General features: G+C 41.3%; 3 protein-coding genes and 1 long non-coding RNA gene across 27 annotated transcripts; 1 reads left to right on the top strand and 3 right to left on the bottom strand.

Moving 5' to 3' along the window:
• Nucleotides 1–195: 195 nt before the first annotated feature.
• LOC124192006 lies at nt 196–2,616 on the bottom strand. Its single transcript, XR_006873541.1, has 7 exons — nt 2,217–2,616; nt 1,799–2,146; nt 1,642–1,718; nt 1,385–1,572; nt 951–1,266; nt 754–890; nt 196–536 (listed from the first exon to the last, which is right to left on the bottom strand). It is a non-coding gene; the product is annotated as an uncharacterized LOC124192006 (long non-coding RNA).
• Nucleotides 2,617–2,998: 382 nt separating this feature from the next.
• On the bottom strand, nt 2,999–5,796 carry LOC124192002 (UDP-glucosyltransferase 2-like). The gene is made up of 4 exons (XM_046585129.1): nt 4,420–5,796; nt 3,766–3,997; nt 3,482–3,701; nt 2,999–3,416 (listed from the first exon to the last, which is right to left on the bottom strand). Exons 1-4 carry the CDS (start codon nt 5,266–5,268, stop codon nt 3,158–3,160), a joined length of 1,560 nt encoding a protein of 519 aa, XP_046441085.1. The 5' UTR covers nt 5,269–5,796; the 3' UTR covers nt 2,999–3,157.
• A 30-nt stretch (nt 5,797–5,826) lies between these two features.
• On the top strand, nt 5,827–6,793 carry LOC124192004 (dynein regulatory complex protein 8-like). The gene is made up of 4 exons (XM_046585131.1): nt 5,827–6,145; nt 6,249–6,372; nt 6,467–6,531; nt 6,606–6,793. Exons 1-4 carry the CDS (start codon nt 5,968–5,970, stop codon nt 6,785–6,787), a joined length of 549 nt encoding a protein of 182 aa, XP_046441087.1. The 5' UTR covers nt 5,827–5,967; the 3' UTR covers nt 6,788–6,793.
• A 437-nt stretch (nt 6,794–7,230) lies between these two features.
• On the bottom strand, nt 7,231–20,370 carry LOC124191998 (MAP/microtubule affinity-regulating kinase 3-like). 24 transcript variants are annotated; one of them, XM_046585098.1, is made up of 18 exons: nt 19,909–20,207; nt 19,150–19,324; nt 18,142–18,177; nt 16,424–16,627; nt 15,961–16,014; nt 15,526–15,574; nt 15,301–15,437; nt 15,155–15,211; nt 14,942–15,077; nt 14,611–14,831; nt 14,267–14,479; nt 13,636–14,188; nt 12,996–13,197; nt 12,075–12,188; nt 11,172–11,456; nt 10,471–10,579; nt 9,067–9,171; nt 7,231–8,710 (listed from the first exon to the last, which is right to left on the bottom strand). In XM_046585098.1, the coding sequence occupies exons 2-18, from the start codon at nt 19,222–19,224 to the stop codon at nt 8,597–8,599; spliced, it is 2,664 nt and encodes an 887-aa protein (XP_046441054.1). In that variant the 5' UTR covers nt 19,225–19,324; nt 19,909–20,207; the 3' UTR covers nt 7,231–8,596. The 24 variants fall into 24 exon arrangements, with proteins under 24 accessions (XP_046441054.1, XP_046441055.1, XP_046441063.1 ...); XM_046585099.1 differs by having other exon boundaries at nt 10,471–10,576; XM_046585107.1 differs by lacking the exon at nt 12,075–12,188 and having other exon boundaries at nt 10,471–10,576; nt 19,909–20,370.
• Nucleotides 20,371–21,313: the final 943 nt, after the last annotated feature.

Here is a 21,313-nt window from a genome sequence, read left to right as displayed (position 1 = left end):
TTGATCAGAATATTTTATTTCTTTCAAAATTTTATTTTTTAATATTCACATACATTTATTTTCCTATGGCCCCCAGGGGGGGGGGCCTGTTGCTTTCTCTACCGCGATAATAACATGATGCAAGTTATATGCAAGTTATTATTTGTTTGGCGCAGAAAGCTTCTTTAATCTAGCAGTTCTCGACTGTGTCAAACCTGATATTGATCAGGTTGCCTCAGTCGTATACTGCATGATTGAATGAAAACTCAAAAGACGACAGATCAAACACTTTCAAGTCAGAACACAAATATCACTGGCGGAGCAATTTCATATGGCATGGATTAAAACACAAACAACAACTTAAAAATTTGAAGTCAGGAACCCAGATGGAACAGCTCGGCTACAACAGCATAGCAATTTCAGGTCCAACACAGCTACTTCTGGATCACACTGCAACCTCATGCTGCATACAACGGTTCAATCTGTCTTCGTCACACCTTTCACCATTTGGCTGCAACAAGATAACCCCAACAGCTTTAAAGAAGCGTTTGTAATACCTATTTAAGAAAATAAAATTATTTTTGAGAAACACAACTGTGTACACACTCGTTATGACAAAAGAATACAAAGAGTAACAGAGATCTACGCAATCAAACAGAATCACTTTGATATCTGATTCCAAATTTCTATAGTAGCACAGCAAATTGGTCTACTCTCTAGTCATTTTAACTAAATCTGTAGTACTTTTGCAAGACATTTGATCAAAATAATTACTTTTTACTGTTGCATGGGATGAGAAGTACGCCTAAGAACAGACAGCGAGACACACGAGGCACGCCATTTCGGCAATGTACAGGCACTTCCAAGTCTGAGTTGAATGACTTAGCAAAGTGTTCCACATGCTAAATCACCTGTAAATTTTCACATCAACATTTTACATTCAATAACAATAGGAAATTAACAATAAATACCTTTTAATTTTCATCGTGAGAAACGTCACGACCAGCAGCCCCTTTCTGCAGCGTCTTGGAACAAAATGGCCGAGATGCGTCCCTGAAGACACTCGCGCTACCTGGTGGACATTCCGGCCAACTTTTGACAGCCACCTATTGACAGCCATTAGATTTCTGTTCAAATGACTGAACGCAACGGCTGGATTGCTTCTTGCTTGCTTCCAGAGACAGCCCGCAGCAGCTCAACTTGAATTCGACATGCCTTTCGGCTTTCACTAGCTGGCACGAAATGCATCAAATGAGCATCAACACCAGATTACTCCAGCAGCTTTCCCTATGACACAAATACACACAGTTTTTAGTTAGCTTTTCAGACTTTTTAACTCTTTCAACATAAAAATCTATTATATTAACAGAAAGTGTTGGGGGTGAAGACAAAAAATTAAACTAACAATTTCCTGAAGAAAACCATATTTTTCCTGCCTGTGGCTGTAAGGCAACAGCACCAGCTGCTTGAGTAAAAAATTCAGAAAAATACACATTCTGGTATGTGCCCTGCATCTTTTCGTGTGACTTCCCCAAAGTTGGTGAATAAACCTGAAGATTACCCATGGCCTTGATTATGTTCACATAGCTTCCTCTATGACAGAAGATACAAGTTTCTGGCATCAAATAAAAGTTAAACATTTTTTAAGGAAGAATAATGTACCTTGTCTTGCTTGACTTGTCTGTCAATGCATTTTTTGTAGAAAACATGTTCAGAAATAACAACTGTCCCATCCCAAGCTATGAACATGCAAAAAAATTGAAACAAAAATTGAAAAAAATTGCTACCTTCACTCCTCTGTGACGGTGACCGTTTTTACCTTCCATTGCCCGTGTTGCCGGCTTTGGTCGCCATTTCTTCTCAGCGGGACACGCATATAGAGGGTTCGAACTTACGTACAAAGCGAATTTGCTCAACGAGTTGAGACCGTTTGTGCAGAAAAACGAGACATTAGGCCAGAAACAGAGGTGAGGCCAATGAGTAGATCCAAAAAAGCGAGTTATCCATGGGGCCGTGATGGAAATCTTTAACGACATCGGGCTAGATGCTGCGAGCGGTAGAGCTCTATTGGCCACAAAGATGAATTCCATCACCTTTGTGTTTCTAGATCTGTTGAAGATCTTTTTTGAGATTTGAATTTCTGAATTTGAATTTCTGATTTGAAGATCTGTTGAGTAAAATGCTCATTAGCTATGGTTTAGAGACAAATAAAGGAAATAAAAATGTCTCCTAATTACCTGGTGTCTTGTGTCTGCAGAAGATTTTCTTTTTTAAAAACATCCAATATTCGAGTCGACAGTTGAGTGAAATTGATCAATCTCCTCTCTGACGAACCTGGAACATGCAGTCGAAAACTGGGCTGCCTTCTTCTACTATTCTTCACTTTTGGATAAATGTTTTTTTTTTCTCACTTGTTAGCATTTTCCCTTCAGCATCAATATTTTGTTGAACGATGAAGCATGTAACATGTTGAGTCCAATGTAGACTGGAGATTAGAACTCTTGCTATTTCAGGCTAGATATACTGTCCAACAGTTTACTTGTGGGGCTATGAATCGTGAGCATATATGGCTAATAAGGCTGAGACGTGAGACACTGAGACACTGAGACACTGAACGAACCATGGAACGAACTCTGAAGAGTGAAGATTAAACGTAAACATTTGCACTGCAGACGAACTTTGGTGACAACCAGAAAGCAGTGCTGCCAATTTATCAAGCTTCGATGCCGCATTGCCGCTCTGTGAATTACTCGGTTATCCTCTTATCCTAAATCCTAATAGGCTAATAATATAATTTACCATGCTAATATCCTGCAATTCTGCGAATAACCTTATTATTATTATTATTGTATGAATTAAAAGATATTACTTTTTCACTATTGAAATAAATTCAAAAATTAATGCAAAGTACAAGCGAAGCGAATTAAATTAACAGCGGTTACCCCCGCTAGTTTGCGCTTAACTCTTATCTATTTTGCATAATGCATATCCATTGATTCATTGTTTTTGTTATTTAAAATAAGTAAAACAAAGTTTATTCGTTCTTTTCTTTCGCGAAAACGTTGACGAGAATACATTATTTTTGAAAAATTAATTTATGATACAACATTGAATCCCTTGTGCGAGATTTTTGTGGACACACGAATTTTGACTGTGATTGCTGATGAGCGTACACCTTTTACTTTCTTGGCCACCTCAAACACGCCCAACGTATCGCCAAGGTGACTGCTAACATCGAACTCACAAAGGCTGCGAATAAAATGATATACACGTCAATGAGGTTTCGTTGAAATCTGGATAGGTTTCTTGAACCGAGTTGTAGCGCAGCTGCTCCTTTATTGCGCAGTACATATTCTGTCCAGAAAACAGCCCTTTCTAGTGGTGTTTCGGGTTGATCTCTTAGCAGAGACTGTAGTCGCTTAACATTGGTATCATATCTAAATTCGAAAATGTTTTTTAGTCAAATTCTTCAAACGACACGGAAGTTCAATGTGAAACATACTTTGGGTCATTTAGTATATCAAGAAGAGCTGTGTGCAATTTGTCTTCGTCTATGTTGTTCCAATCGAGTCTGATAGCGTAACCATCTGAAACAGCCTTAATCATGTTGTTCTCTTGGTCAGTTACAAAAGGGATTCCAATTACAGGGACTCCGTGATACACCGCCTCTTGCGTGCTTAGAAGACCCCCGTGAGTGAGGAATCCGCGACATTTCGGATGACCTACAAAAAGCAAAATTTGTAATCAGTTATGTTGTCCTATGATAAAACGACTGATATGAATTACCTAATAGGTCTTGTTGCGGCAACCAACTGGACAGCAACACGTTGGCAGGCATTGTCAAATTTTTCGGTTGGTTTTTCCACTGCCAGATAACTCGTTGCGGCAAACGAGCAAACACATTTTTGAAAACCTCAAGGATTCTATCCGGCATTTCATCCATTTGTATGACTGAGCCCACGGTAAAGACTAGAAATCCGGCTGGATTTCCTCCATCGTCAACGAATTCCTCCAAGTCCTGTAAAAAGAAATACATATATAATTAACTATGGTTGAAAATAATACCATTGAGTTTCATTCAAACTTAATAAACGATATTCGATTTTGATAACGTAAACGCAGGACCCATGAACAATTAAAATTTATCACTAGACCATATCTCAGTTCTAGTATACTGCAACAAGCCCAAACTAATATTTGCTTTTGCAGTGCATGAACCATAAAGAAACTGATTAGCCGATTACGAAAGGTGATGTGGGTTGACTGGTTGTTTGGTTCGATCACCGAACCGAACACTAAACCTTATCAGACCATAATGACCCCAAGGATAACAGACACCAAGTTACACAAATCTCTGAAGGGCATCATTAATACAATACAATGAAAATATTGCGCACTCTATTACGTATTAATTTTAATTGGTATTAAGTAACTGCTTACCGTTGGCAACGCCTTGGCAGGATGGCAATGGATAGCTCCAACCTCGATTAGGCTGGGTGGACTTGCACGAGGGTAAGAGATGCTCGGATGAGTGTTGGTAAAAATCAAACTCGTGTTGTGTTCAATCTCCAACAGAGGAGGGCATCCAGGCAGATAATGTTGAACCAGCTTTTCGTAAATTGGGGTGTTGAAGATTTTTGGAATCTTGCTCGTCAAATGGACTAATGCCGTGTTGATTGTGCGCTCCATCAAACTCATTCGACTTGTAAAGCCAGACATGATGAACGGGACGTACTCTGTGTGTTCGGAATCTCCCACTACAAACGGCATGTCGGCGAATGCGACGTTTGGACTCATGACGATGAATGGGCAATTAAAATGCCAGGCCAACGGATACCCCACGTATGCCGTAATTACAGAAATCAGGACAACATCAAACTTCTCCGTTTCCATCATGTTTCGGACTTGGGGATCTCTAAAAGTGCTGTTGATCGCACTCTCGGGTACCTCTCGGAATTTCTGAAGAAACTCCATTTTCGTCTTGAAAGGCTGCTCCACAATGTTGTCGAAGAAAGACTTTCTGTCGGCACCTCGATTTGCGATGGTAAATTCGACTTTCATGTCAAGGACAATTTCTCTTACGTTTGTTGTATTCTGAAGCTGCTGGGTCCTTTTTCCAGTGATGTAAGTAACGTGATGCCCTCGTTCCGCCAAAGAAGTAAGGAGCGGGACCACGGTGTTTTTGTGGCTTGCTGAAGCGTAGGGCATGACAGCCAGAATGCGGTAGCCATGGCAAAAGACAATAGCGTGAAAGAGAAGAATAATTACCCGGCGGTAAATGGAATTCATTTTCAAAGATGAGATTGTGTTTGAATAAATCTTGTACGACTCGGAGAGAACTTCTTCTGTCTTCTTTTAGTTGCTCTGTAGACACGGAAGCCGACGATTTGCTAATGCTGACTATTTTAGAAGCTTCGCTTTATATAGCTCGCCACAGTGCAATGTCATTATGGAGATAAAATTGTCATGCTCAGTTACCCTTCCATTTTTGTGTAATCAGATAGAACAAACACCTATTTTGAGACATTTTGAACTATTTTGAGACTTGTTTGGATCACTGAGTACCGTCTTCATTCACCTTACAATCTCATGCAGCGTCAGTTTCATCTAGATAACCCACACAACCCGGTGAGTCCAAATCCGTAAACAACTTTGATTGCGCACCCTGCATAACCCTCGCCTCACGTAGGCCCCGAAAACCTTTTGATGTCATCACGAACGTCATGTTTGTCAATGTTATCAGCAATGACTTTTTAAAATTATTAATACCTTTCCTCTCTTGCGTAAGTTTAGTCTCTCCTAGCTACTCAAGGGTAAGATCCAACTGCTATTTTCGGCTGCATTTATGAGTTCATAGATCTATTTCTGGATTTATCGAATTTGAAAAAATCCTTTTGTTGATTAAACAACAGCATTCGTGTTTCACAGTTGCCATGGGGAACGCCGTTGTGTTTGATCGTTGCGTAAAAACCATTGCTTTCAGAAAAAATGGCGAGTAAGAGTCAAAACAAGAAAGATGCCGAATTTACGGGTGATCACCAATTGCAAACGCCGGCCATTGAATGCCCGTTCACCAAATTGGCAACAGAAGCTTTTTTGGTTTTCGATGCGTTGAATAACGAATCGGTTGACGTGAGGGAGGTCGGAACCATCATTCGATCTCTGGGTAAGTAAAAAAAAACCTAATTTTGACTGTTAATGAATCCAAAATGTTAATCCCTTATTCTCTTCTTTGCTCTTTTCAAACTGTCAAATATTTAAAAAATAAGGCTGCTGTCCATCAGAATCGGAATTGCAACATCTGGTTACGGCTATGGAAGGAGAAGGAACGACGCAATTTGTCACTCTGCAAAAATTCGCACCCACAGTCAGTGGGATACTACAGCAGAAACGGTATCTAACTACTTGTGTAACGTACAGCTGTCTGGCTCAACACTGGGTGTTATTTGTTTAACGATAACGCGGTTATTTGTCAATATGGGTCAAGGTTCCAATCGGCAACAGAGGACTTGATTTTACGGGCATTCCAGACACTGGATTCAGAAAGGAAAGGTGTGTTAAACGTTCGTTCTCAGACTGACGCGTACAACAAAAAGCTAAGCTAAGTACTTTTCTCACTTTTTCAGGCTATTTGACGAAAAAAGAACTGGAATCCTCACTGACGGGGAGCGGGGAGCCTTTCTCTGCCGACGAAATGGAAGAAATGTGGACGGCCATAAAAGCGCTGCGATTCCCAACAGACTCGGACCGAGTCCTGCCATCCGACGCCTTTGATTACAGTTTGTACGCGAAATACATGATGAAATAATCTTGACTGCTGGCAAAAAAAAAGTTACTCTTTTAGTGGTTGAACTGTCGTAATTATTATTGTTTAGACGAACGAGTGAGAACTACGATACTGTAATTGGCAGGGGGCTTTTATGGGGTTACACAATCGTACTCTTTTCATGTCACCCTTCATATGTACAATTTTCAAGTGCACACAGGAATGGATGTTCCCCTCATCCTCAATTTTTTTGAATCCTTTTTTTTGTTTCAAACAGTTAAAGCGACGTAGAAAACCTTCAGAGGGGACGTGATATTTAAACTATTTGCAAAAAAAAAAAAAAAAAAAATTCGGGAAGTGGGGGAATTGGGCAAGGAGTTACGGATCTTAAACGCAAGGTGAAAACGACTCCATCGTTCGTTTTTTTTCCATCGGCTCAAAAAAGGAATGAGGAGAAATCAGAAATTAAAGAAAAGAAAAATAAATCAACCGAGAAAAAGGGGATGATATTTTTAAAGATGAATTTTCAACGATGAGGATAATCGCGTACAGCTCATTTCTCATAAAGATACGGTGCAGCAGGTCAGAAACATAATGTGGGCGACGAAGGAGAGTGACGGGGGAGGGTGGTGGTGAAAATTATTATAATAATAAATGATATTAATATTAATCATTAAAAAACATCCGAGTGGGAGAGGGAAAGTTGTGAAACAAAACGGTAGGTTAATCAGCAGACCAGAGTACGAAAAAAAAGTAGAGGTACTACCGATACCCTAGGATTTGTCCAATTTCACTACACACTGTGAGCTACACAACAAGAAAAAAATGAAGGGGAAGTGGAAGAGAAGGAGGAGGAATCGGAAGGAACAGAGAAAAAGTACATGTGATAAAGAGAGAGAATACCGAATCTACACCATCATTAGCTAGCAGCGCGCCCTTTAAACCTCCCCCTTACACACTTTCTCTCTTGTCTCGCATACGCACTTACATTCGCACACAATTGGCTATACACATTTCAAAATTGAAAAGAAAAATTCATGATGAAGGGAGGGAAGGGGGAATTATTCAATGCAATTGCTAGAGCAACGCAAGTCCATCCTATATAGTAATATAGACGGAAAAATATTGAAGGGACAAATCGTGTGAGGGATGGAAGAGAAGAGAGGCGTGTGGGTGTCGTATGTCAATCTGGAGCGCCACGGCTGCGTTGCGCCTCGGTTGGTTAGCGATGGACGAATTTGGGTGAACATTAAAAGCTACACGCTTGCTTTGTTCCTTGAAGAGAAAATGAAGGAAGAAGTTGGGAGGGGGACACACGAAAAGAAAAAAAGTCATTGCAATGCTGGACATAATCATGGGCAACAAGTTGGAGGAAACATGACAGCGGTAAAAAGGACTGAGGAAACGTTGGCAGGGCAAAGGGAATTAATAGAGAGGAGAGAAAGAAAGAACAGAAGAAGAGAACAGAGAAAGGGTTTTTATTTCCGGGATGTTTGTTGGGTGGGGATGGGCCGGTGTATAGCTTAAGTTGAGAAGCACCAATTCCAGCCTTTTCCATTATGCCAACCAAAGAAGTTTTTCAACGTATCAAGGTGCTTAAAAAACCGAAAGAAAGAAAGAAAGAAAAAAAAAAAAAAACTGAGCGCTTATCATTTTTTTTTTTCACTCGGAAACCGTGGACACCATTCAAGAGCTAGCTTGCGCGCCCCCCTTATTAAAAATGTTGTACAAGTATTAGAATATTTTTTTTTCTTTTCCTTTTGCTTAAACTTTGTTTTCTTTTTCTTTCTTTTTTCTTTCTTTCTATCTTCAATCGTGCTCTGAGTCGGAATTATCAGAGACGTCTGGTAGTCACAGTTTCAGTTCGTTGGCTATTTTAGAAGCAATATTTTTGAATCCAATCGACGTTCCAGAGATGCGCTTGAAGCGAACACCGTTCAGGGAGAGGCGAGGTAGTTTGCATACCTAAAGAAATGAATGAACAAACAATTTTAGAACACTAAAATAAAACGGGAAAACCATGTCAAAGGACCACCCGGCAAGTTGGGCAATCCCAGAGGCGCTCAAAATAAACTATTCAAAGCAGGCTCTCACTCGCTCCTACTCTTGAAAAAAATTCTTCGTTTTCCAAACAGCAAAAAGACATTTGCGCTCTGGATTCGATTCATATCTCTCTCCATTTGAATGGCCATGAACTAATGGCTTCTTTCCTTAATTGTGAACTCACAACAGTTCACTCCCGAGCAGAAGGTAAGAGAACAGAAAACAAGAACGAGAAAACAAAAAGAAACATACACGGTTGCGAAGGTCAAACATTTTACCTCGATTTCCCATTGGACAAGGGAGTCGGTATTTGGGTCGCCGTGGACGCAGAGGAGGAGGTACCTCTCGCGTTGTTCGTAGTCGCAGTTGTTGGCGTCAAGAACCTTTAGATATGAACCGCAATTGGCCGATGGAGAGACAACGAGACAAAACAAATGTCAAAAAGATTAATGACGCAAATCGAACGAAAATTGCGACAGCTTTAAGCAATGTCGTACAAGTGTTTTGGGGGGGACACGAAGAGACAGGAAAAGCTATCGACCGTCTTAAGTACCAAAAGAACTAAGAAAAAAAAAATACTTCTAATGTGTAACAACCAACAATTAGGATAGAAAAAATGATGGAAACCTGCCCGGCTTTTGTATATTTTTGATAAATTTTCTTATTCATCAATTCGGTTTTGCTTATACGTAAACTTGTTTCGTATTTACTTCTTTATTTAACTTAAGAGAGAGAGGAAACAAATAAAAGTTTCGACGAATACAAAATAAATAAAGAAGTAAACATATTGGAGCTACGAAACATAATCGTTTCTGCGTCACTGCTCGACCAACAAACGAAACAAGACTAACGGTTCGATTGAGATTGAAAGAAAATCGCATTCAGGTCAGTCAAAAACGAACCAATTCCTTTTTGAATGATTATAAAAAAATTGTCTTTTATGTCGATGGTTGCTGGAATAAAAAAAATCAAGTATGAATGGTGTTTTGGAAAAGCCGGGGAGGTTTGGTGGACGATATGACGAAACTAACCCCCAGTCGGAAAATAACAAATGGCCCAACGGGTTAAAAAATTAAAGTGGAAAGGGGTTAAATAAAAAAATAAAACAAGTTTAATGAATAAACAAAAAACAAATAACATAAAGAAATCTAAACAAAAAACCAAATGCCAATTATTATTTGTAACAACAAAAGCCAAATTAATAAATATTATGATTTTTTTTCATTGAATAAAAGCTGACATTTACTCCACCTTCCTCCACCATCACCACACCACGAGCCAAATTGAAGAAAACCAGCCGTTTTTTTTTAAGAAAGAGAAAAAAAAAAAAAAAAAAGAAGAACGAAAAAGAGGATGTTTTACGGGGTTTTTAAATACGGAGAAATAGTTAGCATGCGAGGTCGGATGATGAGCAGTGGACAGTGTGGTCAATCATTTCTGATCAGTGGACAAGAGCCGAAAATGTAAAAATAAAAATCAATGGGGAAAAACAGGTGTCCAAATGAAACCAAAATTTAAATTAGGAAAAAAAAAAAACGAGGAATGCTAGTCCAGTTCCAAAATAAATAAAAAGAAAATCCAAATTCAAAAAAAAAAAAAAAAGTTCCAATAGAATTCTACTAAGTACTGCCTTTTTGTGTGTGTGTGGCGTGATTTTTGTTTATATGGGGGAGTGTGAATACCTTGCGGATTTCCATCATGATTTCATTAGGGTCGCGCGAGGAAGTAGTCTTCATACTCCACGTGAAGCGTAGGGATCGCGGCTTCACTTGGTCATCATTTACGTTACTACTGTAAATAACACACCCCATATCTAAGATAAACTTTCTTTTGACAGTGATTGCCAACGTGTTTCTCTCTTTGTCAAAGATCCAAAACAACAATGACAACAAGGAAGTCAAACAAATACCAAAATGAAAAGAAAAAAAAAATAGAAGACAACATGGAGCGCTTTTCTCACTATGTCTTTACGAACAAAAGTTAACTGTTTCATTTCTTGTGTTTAACCATCAATCTGAACCAGACTCTCCTTTGCTTCACATCCGACAAGAGGGGGGAAAAAAAGGCGACAGACGATGGAATCATACTGGACAACGAAGCCAAAATTGAACAAAATTCAAAATCGAAACAAAACAAACTATTGATAATGAAAAAAAAAGAATAAAAAATTCCAAAGAACGTCGATTTGGTCCCCACAACGTAATAGGTTAGAACAGCACGTGACTCTTGGATTGGTGTAAAGTGTAAAACAAAAAAGATATTCCTGTCGTTGTCGACTTTTTTTTGGTAACCCTCTTATTATGCGTCCGATACGTATAGGGCACAATTGTAAGTGCACCAACGTCCGATAAGAACAAAAACGACTAAGGCGGGATGAGCTCACCGTTTAGAGAAGCGCGAGGACAGCTTCGAGAAGAAGGAGGTGCGCGACGAAGGTCCCAAGCCGGACGAGTCGGCGCCAGCCATCCCTCCGCCGGCAGCACCTCCATAAGTGGCCGCCTGGTTTCTAGGGCGATTTTGCCCGCTGTGGAATGTCGAACGACTGGGAACGTTACGGGGGAACTGTCCCGTCGTGAAACGGTTGGTGCTCGATCCTGACCCGGTGGGCGTGCCGGCACCGGATGATCCTCCCGCTGCGGTTGGTGCTCCACTCACGGTACGTCCAGCACTGGAAACGAATTACAACAAAGAGAAAACAAATTCAATTAGAACAAGAATTTTTTACCAGTGTTTTTCGAAGTAAAATTATTTAAAAATATTATTCCAAGGTTCCAAGACCAGATAAAACATGTTTTGGCTCCTTCCACCAGCTCTGTGACGTTGAAAGAGAAAAAAGTACGAATGCATGAACAATATTTGTTATCAACCTTGAGAAACTCCGTTGACACCTGCGAAGCAAATACCATAATCTATGACACTGAGAGCGCATCGACAAATATAGTCACAACTACGCGGTCATTTACTGCTCTCCCATTCCCTTCAATCTGCCAACCACCAATTAGTGTGTTTTTAAGAAAGAAAGAAATGGAAAGATTAAAAACAGGAGACAAAAAAAAATAACAGTTGAACAAGGACAAGTATCAAATAAAAAAAAAAAGAAGAGACAACAAGAGAGACAAGGTGGAAGGAGTCACAAGGCAAACGTTAGTTAGCACATGAACGAGCACACCCGAATCCCCTGGATCCTCAAGATGAGCGCGAGCGACCGCTCTTTTTTCCCTTAGCAAAAGTTTTTATGTCTTGCGGTTTTCGATGGAAGGAGGAAATGAAGCAATAGTGAAACTACCTGATTCGAAGCGGATCGAGGGCGGGCGAGGCGCTCTCCGGACTGAGCTCGCTTCGCACCGCTGCTGAAATCGAGGCCGACTTGACGTGACCCTTGACTTTGGTCTCCGTCGCCCTGCCAGCGTGAGTGTGTGTATTCGAGCGCCGCCCCAAAACGTCAACAGCAGCAACATCAGCAGCAGTCAGTCAGACAAGATGTGAGGTAGCAAGAGAAGGATGCAGTTAAGAAAATGAACTACGGCACTTTGGAAAAGGGCAAGCCGACAGTTGGCGAGACAAATGTGTTAAGTGTCAAAAAGAAAGTGTGTGGTCACAACATTCACATACTCGCTACAAGACGGGAAGACGTTGAACGTGGGAGTTGTGAAGGGCGAAGGACGGAACAAAGAACAGAAAAATAAAATAAAATAAAAAAAGCTAGCTAGCTAGCAGCAACAGCTCTGGGAAACTGACTGGTGTCCATGGAGCCGCCACTATGGCTCGCTAAGTAAGAACTCGCGTGACGTAGACAACTGAGTCATCAAATCAATACTTGCTGACACTCAATCTTGTATCACGGAACCTTTCTCCGATAGAGAAGAAGGACACATTTTGCGGGCCCAACGGTTGGATCCGCAAGGTGATATAAATAAAACACGCCAAAAAAAAACAGTCCCGTCGAGAAGTGAAATGGCAATCGATCAGGTAGGAACGGACCCGTTTTAAAACAAGAAAAAAACCCGAACTAAAACAAACACACTGTAAATAAAACGGAAACCTACGACATAACGCAATAATAGACACAAAGGAGAAGGGCAATAATTAAAACAACAACATGCAGTCGAAGGCAGAACTCTACAAATGAGACCTTTTTTCTTTCCCTCTTAATTTCATTACCACTAAAAATAAACCAAAAACAAAAGTTGAAGATCAAACGACTTACGTGGTAAGAGCGTCGCTGCCAATGGCATTGGTTTTCTCACTCGAGGAAGACTTTGATTCGTAACCTATGGTTGAGCGGCGACCGACCGACGTTGTTCCTGGGCCCAGAGTACGATTAGCGTTGGCCGCCATCGTGTTCGATTTCGTTAATCCTCTCGGCTTGCCGAACAAGCTGCTACTTGGACTAGCAGCTCCGGCATTACCTATGGTTACATCAACAATCAAAAGTTCAATTTAGCGTTTGATCTCTAGAGTGCTGGAAACAGACACGAAGAGGACATGTAATAAACCAGGATACGATCTTCTCCCGTCAGTGACCACGATAATAGCCATGCCAAACGAAGATCACGATCCAAAAGCCTCTCCAAGTATAATTCCGGATACTTTTTTTCTCTAGAATTGTGATTGGACGGCGATCTTGGTCCGGCAAAAATCGAATAACACGGCCATCAATCTCGATGGATATCGCGAAATGAGATTGGATATCTTCCCCTCGCCAGAAAGCGATACATCCGTTAGTTCCCCTTTTTCTTACTTCCCTCCTCCTCCTTCCTTCCTTCCTTCCGGCCTGCCTTTCTTTCATTCATTCGAGGGAGTGGCAAGATTCTCGTGAACAAGACAGCGCAAGATGAAATACGTACCGGTTGGATTGGCAGTTGCATTTTTTATGGCAGCTGGCGAAGCCAGTGGCCGAACGCCCGTCGGGCCCCCACTCGAGGCGTTGCCCGCTCCTAGCCGAGCGGATGTCTCTTTAATGGTGGCCGAGTCAACCGTGTTTTGACGACGGAAAAAGTTGGTCGGCGCTACTCCGCTCGAACTGTGATTGGTGACCTGGGGCGTGGCGGCCGTTGAAGCACGATTGCCAGCCGTAGCGGTTGTCGCTCCGGCATTAGCACCGGAGGCAACGGCAGAGGCGGCACCCGAGGCACTGGCATTAGTGGCAGCTTCGCGCGTTTCACCACCCGACGACGCTCGACGACCCGTTTTGGACGAAGTAGCCGAAATAGAGCGGTGCACGCTTCTTTGGCCCCCAGTGGCGCTTACAGAAACGGTGGCCGTCCCAGATCCTGATTGGGAAGAATGGCCCGAAGAGGGCACAGAAGTCGGTCCGGAGGCAGCGGCCGCAGTGTCCGTTCGTGGAGGGACGCCCCGCAATGACAATGAGCTGCCTGACCGAGATCCGTCACTCTCCAACTAAAAAAAAAAGGGGAAAATTTAAATAAATCACGTCATTCCCTTAAAAGGCAAACAAATATAAAGACTATCACGTACATCGGTCGATCTTCGTCCAAGAAGCAGATACGTGGCGAAGACGTCGTCATACTTTTGAGTTTTTAGAGAGTCTTCAATCTCCGTCCGACTGTAGCCCATGCCGACCAAAATTTCTATCCGTTTGAGGTCAGACAGATCAACTTCCGGTTCCGAGAAAGGTTTCAATTCGTCCTCTTCGTGCCCCATATTCATCCACTTGTCTTTCATGATCGCCTGCGCGGAACGGAACATCAAAAAAGAAAAAAAAGACAAGAGTCAGTCATCGATCAACCAAAGCCTCAAACCCACCCGTGGGGTTAGAAAAAAACAAAAAAAAAAGGGAATTCAGATACAAGGGCACTCACCTCAAGCGATGCTCGCTTCGTCGGATTTAGAACGAGAAACTTCTTGAGTAGATTTTCGCAGTCAGTCGACATGTAAAAAGGGATACGGTATTTTCCCCGCAGGACGCGCTCTCTCAGCTCCCGCAGCGTGGACCCGTCGAAGGGCAGCGAGCCGCTCACCAATGTGTACAAAATGACTCCCAGCGACCAAACATCTACTTCGGGCCCGTCGTATTTCTTTCCTGTAAACAACCAAACAAAATCAATAATGCAATTCAACATAAACAAATAAGGAAAAAGAAAAGAAAACGAAAGAAATGAGGAAATAAAGCGGGATGTGACGGTCATTTACCTTGGAAAAGTTCGGGAGCCGCATACGGTGGGCTACCACAAAACGTATCCAGCTTGCTTCCTGGCGTGAATTCGTTACTGAATCCAAAGTCGGCAATTTTGATATTCATTTCACTATCCAATAACAAATTTTCCGCCTGTTCACAGAGTGAAAAAAATTATTAAACTACGAGTTCAAATAATAGAGAAAGGGTTTTAGACGAAGCTCTACTACCTTCAGATCTCGATGGATGATTCTCTTCTGGTGGCAATACTGAACAGCAGATACTATCTGTTTTTTAATAAGAGGAACGATACATTAATGAAATTAGACATGTAAGCAACAATAATAAGACTGTGTTGCCCTTTTAGGATAATTACTTGTCTAAATTTTGCGCGTGCTTCTTTCTCTTTCATGCGTCCGTGAAGCACCAAATAATCAAAGACTTCGCCGCCGCTAGCATATTCCATAACAAGGTACAATGTCTTCTCAGTTTCTATCACTTGGAATAGTTTCACTAAAATTTGGAGAGGAAAAGGGGAGCATAACAAAAAAAATTAACTCAAGACTAGAGTAAAGGACAGCATTCAAATGATAAAATTTACCGATATTCGGGTGGTCCAGTATCTTCATAATTCGCACTTCTCTGAACAACTGAAAAAAGAAGAGAGAAAAACAAGATTAGAAACAAAATTAGACAGTGGCTTGCTAAATAGGCTAAAGAATTTGTAGGGTATCGCGAAAGAGCAATTTATTTTCTGAAGTGGCTTTTCTAATATCAAGAATCCCTCGAGCGTCTCGACCTCATCTGTTTTCTATTCTTTTTTTTTTCGTATTTGGCTCGAAGGGGTAAACAAATGATAGAGTATTGCATTCATCTTGTCGTGCGGGCGAAAATTACAGGGCCAATGTACTTTCAAGACGAATCAGTGCGTCTCTCGAGGCACCCGTCGAAAGCCAAACCAAAACAAAAAGGTTGGATCAAAAAGTAGATGGGGGTGAGGGGAATCCTATAGAAGCAATAAGCATTGTTTGCTCACCTTTTGCAGGCTTCCCTGATTCAATTGGGTTTTATCGATGATCTTGATAGCCACCTGTGGATAAAAGGGGGAAAGAAAATAAGACTAACCGTTAGAACACAAAAATGAGCCCCAACTGGGTCGAATAACCACAGGAAGAGGGTTTTCTTCACATTCTATCTCTGTTTCACACACACACACACATACACACACACAAGAGACACAATCAAAACGGACACATGGACTGAAAAGCGCGTGAACCAAGTAAGGTAAAGGAACTCAATTAACGGCGCTGTCCCAACGACCGCCATTGGACACACGGCGTGTGTTGTTTTTTTTTTTTTATTTCATGTGACCAACTGGTGGAAACAATCGAAGAAAAAAAAACGGCCGATGAACGGAGAAAGGTTACGGGAATCGAGAATAGGACGGAATCGTGAACCGTTGCAAACTGTAAAAACAATTTTAAAAAAAGTCTCATCACCTCTTTGCCTGTTGGAATATGTTTTGCTAGTTTCACTTTGGCAAAATTTCCTTTGCCGATGGTTTTCAGTAATCGATATTTCCCGATGTGTGGTTCTTCCGAAGTACGCCTGGAGGAACTTCGAATAGACGCAGATGCGCTGCCGGAACCTCCGCCTCCTCCTCCTCCTCCACCGCCGCCGCCACCACTGCTGCCATCCGACCCCTGAAATTGAATCAAAATCAAAGAAACAAAAGGTTTAAGAAGATATCCATGCCAGAAACGCAAGTTGCTCACGTCATCCCACAAAAAACACGATTGGCACTGGCACGCAAGCAAGTCAGCAAAGCAAGAACAATCGCAACTTTTACATGACAGATTCCTTTAAATGTCATTCGCAGACTTCCGCAATTAAAACTAGGGAAGTCAATCAATCAACATTCCCTGTCCAATATCCACCAACCAAAATATCTGAATCCATAGAGAAAGAAGGAAGGAAATGGATAAATAAAAGACAAACATCGACCACCAAAAAAAGAAAAACGAAGAAGAAAAAAAAGTGACGCATCGTCTGGTGGTATGTGCAATCATGTAGCCGCAATGTCTCGCGAAACAAAGAAGAAAAAAGGACACATTGGGAATCGATGCATGAAGCTACAAACCATCTCCGAAAACAGTACCGCTCATTACAAAAGGAAAACAGAAAGACAAAACAAACCCCCCTCCCCCCCCCCCAAGAAAAAAACATGGTGCGAAACGCTTCCGTAAAAAAGGATTCGGGTTATTGTTATGGCTATTTCTTATTACACAAAAGGAAGAAAGTGGCCGTATATTGCCTGGCATTTAAGCTCCCACTCCTACAATCTAGCCTATTCTGCATAGGCTAAATGAGGGACCTTGACGGTTGTCGAGGATCAATCAGCAATGCCTCCGGTGATTCAAAGAACGATTTTGTGGAGAGCCAAGACTTGACCCTACCCTCGAAAAAATCCAAGGTTGAGTCGCTATGACGTCACGACGTCACACAAGACTGGTTGAGCCAAGCAAAAGTCTCGTCTTTTAACTTTTTTAAACTGCAGCTACGGTGTGATGGCTACCAGCTCCATAACTACAATTCCTCCTCCTTAATGACAAAACCGAAAAGGTTTTGAGTGATAACTCGTTCTATGAATCGAGAAGTTCTGCAAGTTCCGGCTGCTAAGCTCACACAAAATAGTGAACATCTCGACCTTCATAATCCGAAAAGTTCTGTCTTGTTCTTTATCCCTTTTTTCTCTGCAAGTTTTCTTCCTTTCTTGATTGAAGGTACAAAGCACGCTTCTCCGGCTGGCTCGCGTCACCGTGAGCACCAAACGTCACGTGCACAAAGATAAGTAAGGACACCACAAGAAAAAATGAAAAAAAAACGGTCGATCACGCACCATCCATATGTTGACGAAAAATCTTATCTCTTCTGGGCCTCTTAATATATATATAAAAAACCCACTTGGCCCTACTGTCTCACTTTTGTGAACCCGTTTGCTAGCCAAAAACACAGGAAAGAATCTGGAGAAAAAGAATCAACACTTAAGAGAGCCGGATGCCCACAAAAAGCGAGAGAGAAAGAAAACAGCCCATTCCGCAAAATACTTGATATTTATACTAGAAAAAGCCATGGACAAAAGATTACAGGATGCTTAAAAACAAAAGGGTTAGAACGAGACGGATGTGCTTAATTGAGATGATAATCTTTTCCTTACCGGTCGCAGAGGTGACTTGACCGGCGTAGTCTTGACCTACGAAAAAAAAAAAGAAAAGAGGAAAAAAACAAAACAAAACAAAATGTTGGTAAATATGGAAGTGAAGGATGTAAAACAGAACCAAAAAGATAACAAAAAAAAATGCACTGCGCACTGGGTAATTAAAAAGGGAAGATATTACAGCTGCCTTATTCCCCATTGCTGAATGCACTGAAGATAATGTTATCCAGAAAAGACACAGCTTGTGCACTCACACACCGAATCGCTCACAACGAAAGGCTTTTAATTTAACAAGCATGACTTTCCTTGAGAAAGTATAATTATTTACAAAGAAACAATTCCAGCTGGGTGGGTACTAAGAGGACGACAGAAGTGGCAAGTCTCGAGCGGTCGACCGCTCGTCCGACACTGAACAGGAAAACAGCACACAAAAGGTGTGGTTTTGGCAGCGAGGTTCTTTTTCCCGTCTTTTTTATCGTGCTTCGAAAATGCAATTGGGCCCAGCACAGCGTGTAGAGCCCGAGAGCTACAGTTCAACAACCTGCAACGCGTTACGGTGCTCAAACCGAATCTCGTCAGGTTAACAATGGGGATGGAATTGGGAGTTATTTTCGATATCACTCGATGACTATCGAATGAAGGTTATTTCCTCGCTTTGATTCTGAATCTTTCCTAGCAGGCAAGCTGGTGTGGATGAAATTTATACTTTCGCCAATTAAAACTGTCGGCACATGGAAACAAATCGGACACTGGAAATAAATTGTTATGGGAGGATGCCAAAACAAGGTTTCTAGTCTGTCAGACAGATTTTGGCACAATTTCGGTGAGTCACAACCACACCTGACAGCTCGAGCCTTTGCTCTTGTATATGATCACAAACGCGTTTGCTATTATTTGGATATCTCCACTTGTTTGAACCATCTCGCTTTCGTAAAAGAAACTCGGTGTAGTTTCTCAAAAACTTCGCCGGTCCAAGGTTATTATATACACTGAAGCATTTCTTGATACCTTGGCAGTGGAGACATGATCAGAAGGTAAGGATTCAGGAACAGTTGGCAGAGTAGTCCTCATCCCTGCTGACATGTTGTACCGGAACCAAGCAAAGCAAAAATGGTTTTCAGCTTCCAAATGTCAGTTACTAATTTACACTAATGAGCAGATCCAGTCACAAGGTACATATTCCCTGTAAATAAAAAAAGAAATATTGAGTATGAGCATCATATTACAAATCAATTTTACACAACACAAGTTAAAGCAATAGCATAAGCAAGCAATAGCATCAAACTCGTTCACCGATTCCAGTTTGACACATTATGCTGAATAATGCAACTCATGCAAGCATCTTCAAATAAGGACTACCAGTAAAATATTCAACCTCTATTATGTCAAGATCAACATCTTCAAACATTTTCTTTTAACACTAGTCTGATAAGCTGTTTAAAGAAGGCCCAGCTGTTCAAGCAAACTGGTGATGAGACATCGGGATTCAAGCATCATGAATTATTCAAGCAACAACAACCAAGATATCTCTGCCAATTACTGTTTTTGTTCAGTTTGAACACAGATTTGAGGGATAAACATTTAGTTAGCTGATATTCAACTGTAAGAATGTTGATGGCTTCTCAACACAACAATAGATGCTTCCCAATGCTATCAACAATACAAGCTGCAGATCTGTCACTGGTAGGACATCAACTTCCGGCGTCATTAAACTTTGGGCTGGGGATGAAAATTTGGTTATAGCTTGTAAGAAATTTGAAAATTAACCTGACGAGCAGGGAGAGGGCTAGGCCGAGCTGGCAGAAACGACGGTTGATTTTTGTCGGTCACTCACGAACGTTCACGCGAGACAGATTCCCATCTCTTTGCACTAAACAGCATAACGATTCACGCAGACCTAACAGTTCACAGTCTTGACAAGGGACGGTTTGTTGAAACAATCTACAGCCAGATTAGCGAGTTAGAATCAGTGAAATATGAGCGTGAACGTTTGACCAGGTAGGGAAAGATGTCGTCCGCCCCTGCCCATGTCAAGTCAAGATGGCTGCTTGGAGGATGGGAACGACGATATTTTACTTTATTGAGCGCCACGCATCTCACAGCGTCCAACTGGTGCACAAACTGATGTACGACAGGCAGAGACACCTAGCGTTTCACTACAAGTGCCTATTCTTCCAGCCAGACCAGGACATATTTTGGTGTCTGTTGGGAATGAGCAACGTCGACGGCCATACAAAATATAGGGGAAAAAAAGCCTCAAATTTTACCTTTACCTTTATGTAATCGATAGTTGTTTTTCCGCGATTGCTAGCATACCAATGAATCGACAATCAAATTTTTTGAGTTGAATGCAACAAATACGTTCAAAAACGATCTAATAATATCACAGATCGTTAGTTGAAAACAAAAATCCACGACTAGTTTAGCTTGGTTCTTAGGGGTGCAAGCATCGCCTGCAAGTTTTTAAAATATCCCCACCGATACGCTGGGAAAGTATCCGACCTCCACTGAGAAAAAATAAAATAAAAAAGCGACACAATGGTTGGTCTTCGGCTTTCAAGTCTCAACTATCGATTCTTCGTCAGAGTCTTTCGTATTTCCTACCCCCCAGACAGCGGCATCCAAACCCGGCAGGATCCTTCTTTTCTTTTCTTTTCTTTTTCATTTAAACATCAGCGTCGTAGATACATACCCATCTATGAACTTTTTTTTTTAGGTATCTGGTAACCAGAGATGGTTAAACAAAAACATCATCTCAATGCACTGATCGTAAATAAAAAGAACTCATCGAAAAAGGGATGCTAGGGCCTAAATATGTGAGACTCGTATTCAAACCTTCTCATATACGTAACTTTCTCTTTAAGTTGGTATATAGGAGCTCCAAGGTAACATCTTTTGGAAATCGTTTCTCGAAAATCAATGCTTCTTTCCTTTTTTAAATAATGTTTTTGTTACAAAAGTGCAATTCCCTCGTATCCGACGTCAAAGCGGACTATGCTGTGCGTTTTCAAGCGTAAACTATTTTTGTCCAAGCGATTGAAAACCGATGAGCATATGTTGGGTACACTGCGCAACTGGCAGGTTTCTTCAAATCGGCTGGCCAGTGTCGATGAATGGATTATAGTGAGAACTCGATAAATTCATGAATCCGTTTCGCTATCCCAAAGGATTA

The sequence above is a fragment of the Daphnia pulex genome, chromosome 4 (genome assembly GCF_021134715.1).
Source record: "Daphnia pulex isolate KAP4 chromosome 4, ASM2113471v1".
Taxonomy (NCBI): Eukaryota; Metazoa; Arthropoda; class Branchiopoda; order Diplostraca; family Daphniidae; genus Daphnia; species Daphnia pulex.
This window is presented reverse-complemented; position numbering and strand designations above follow the sequence as displayed.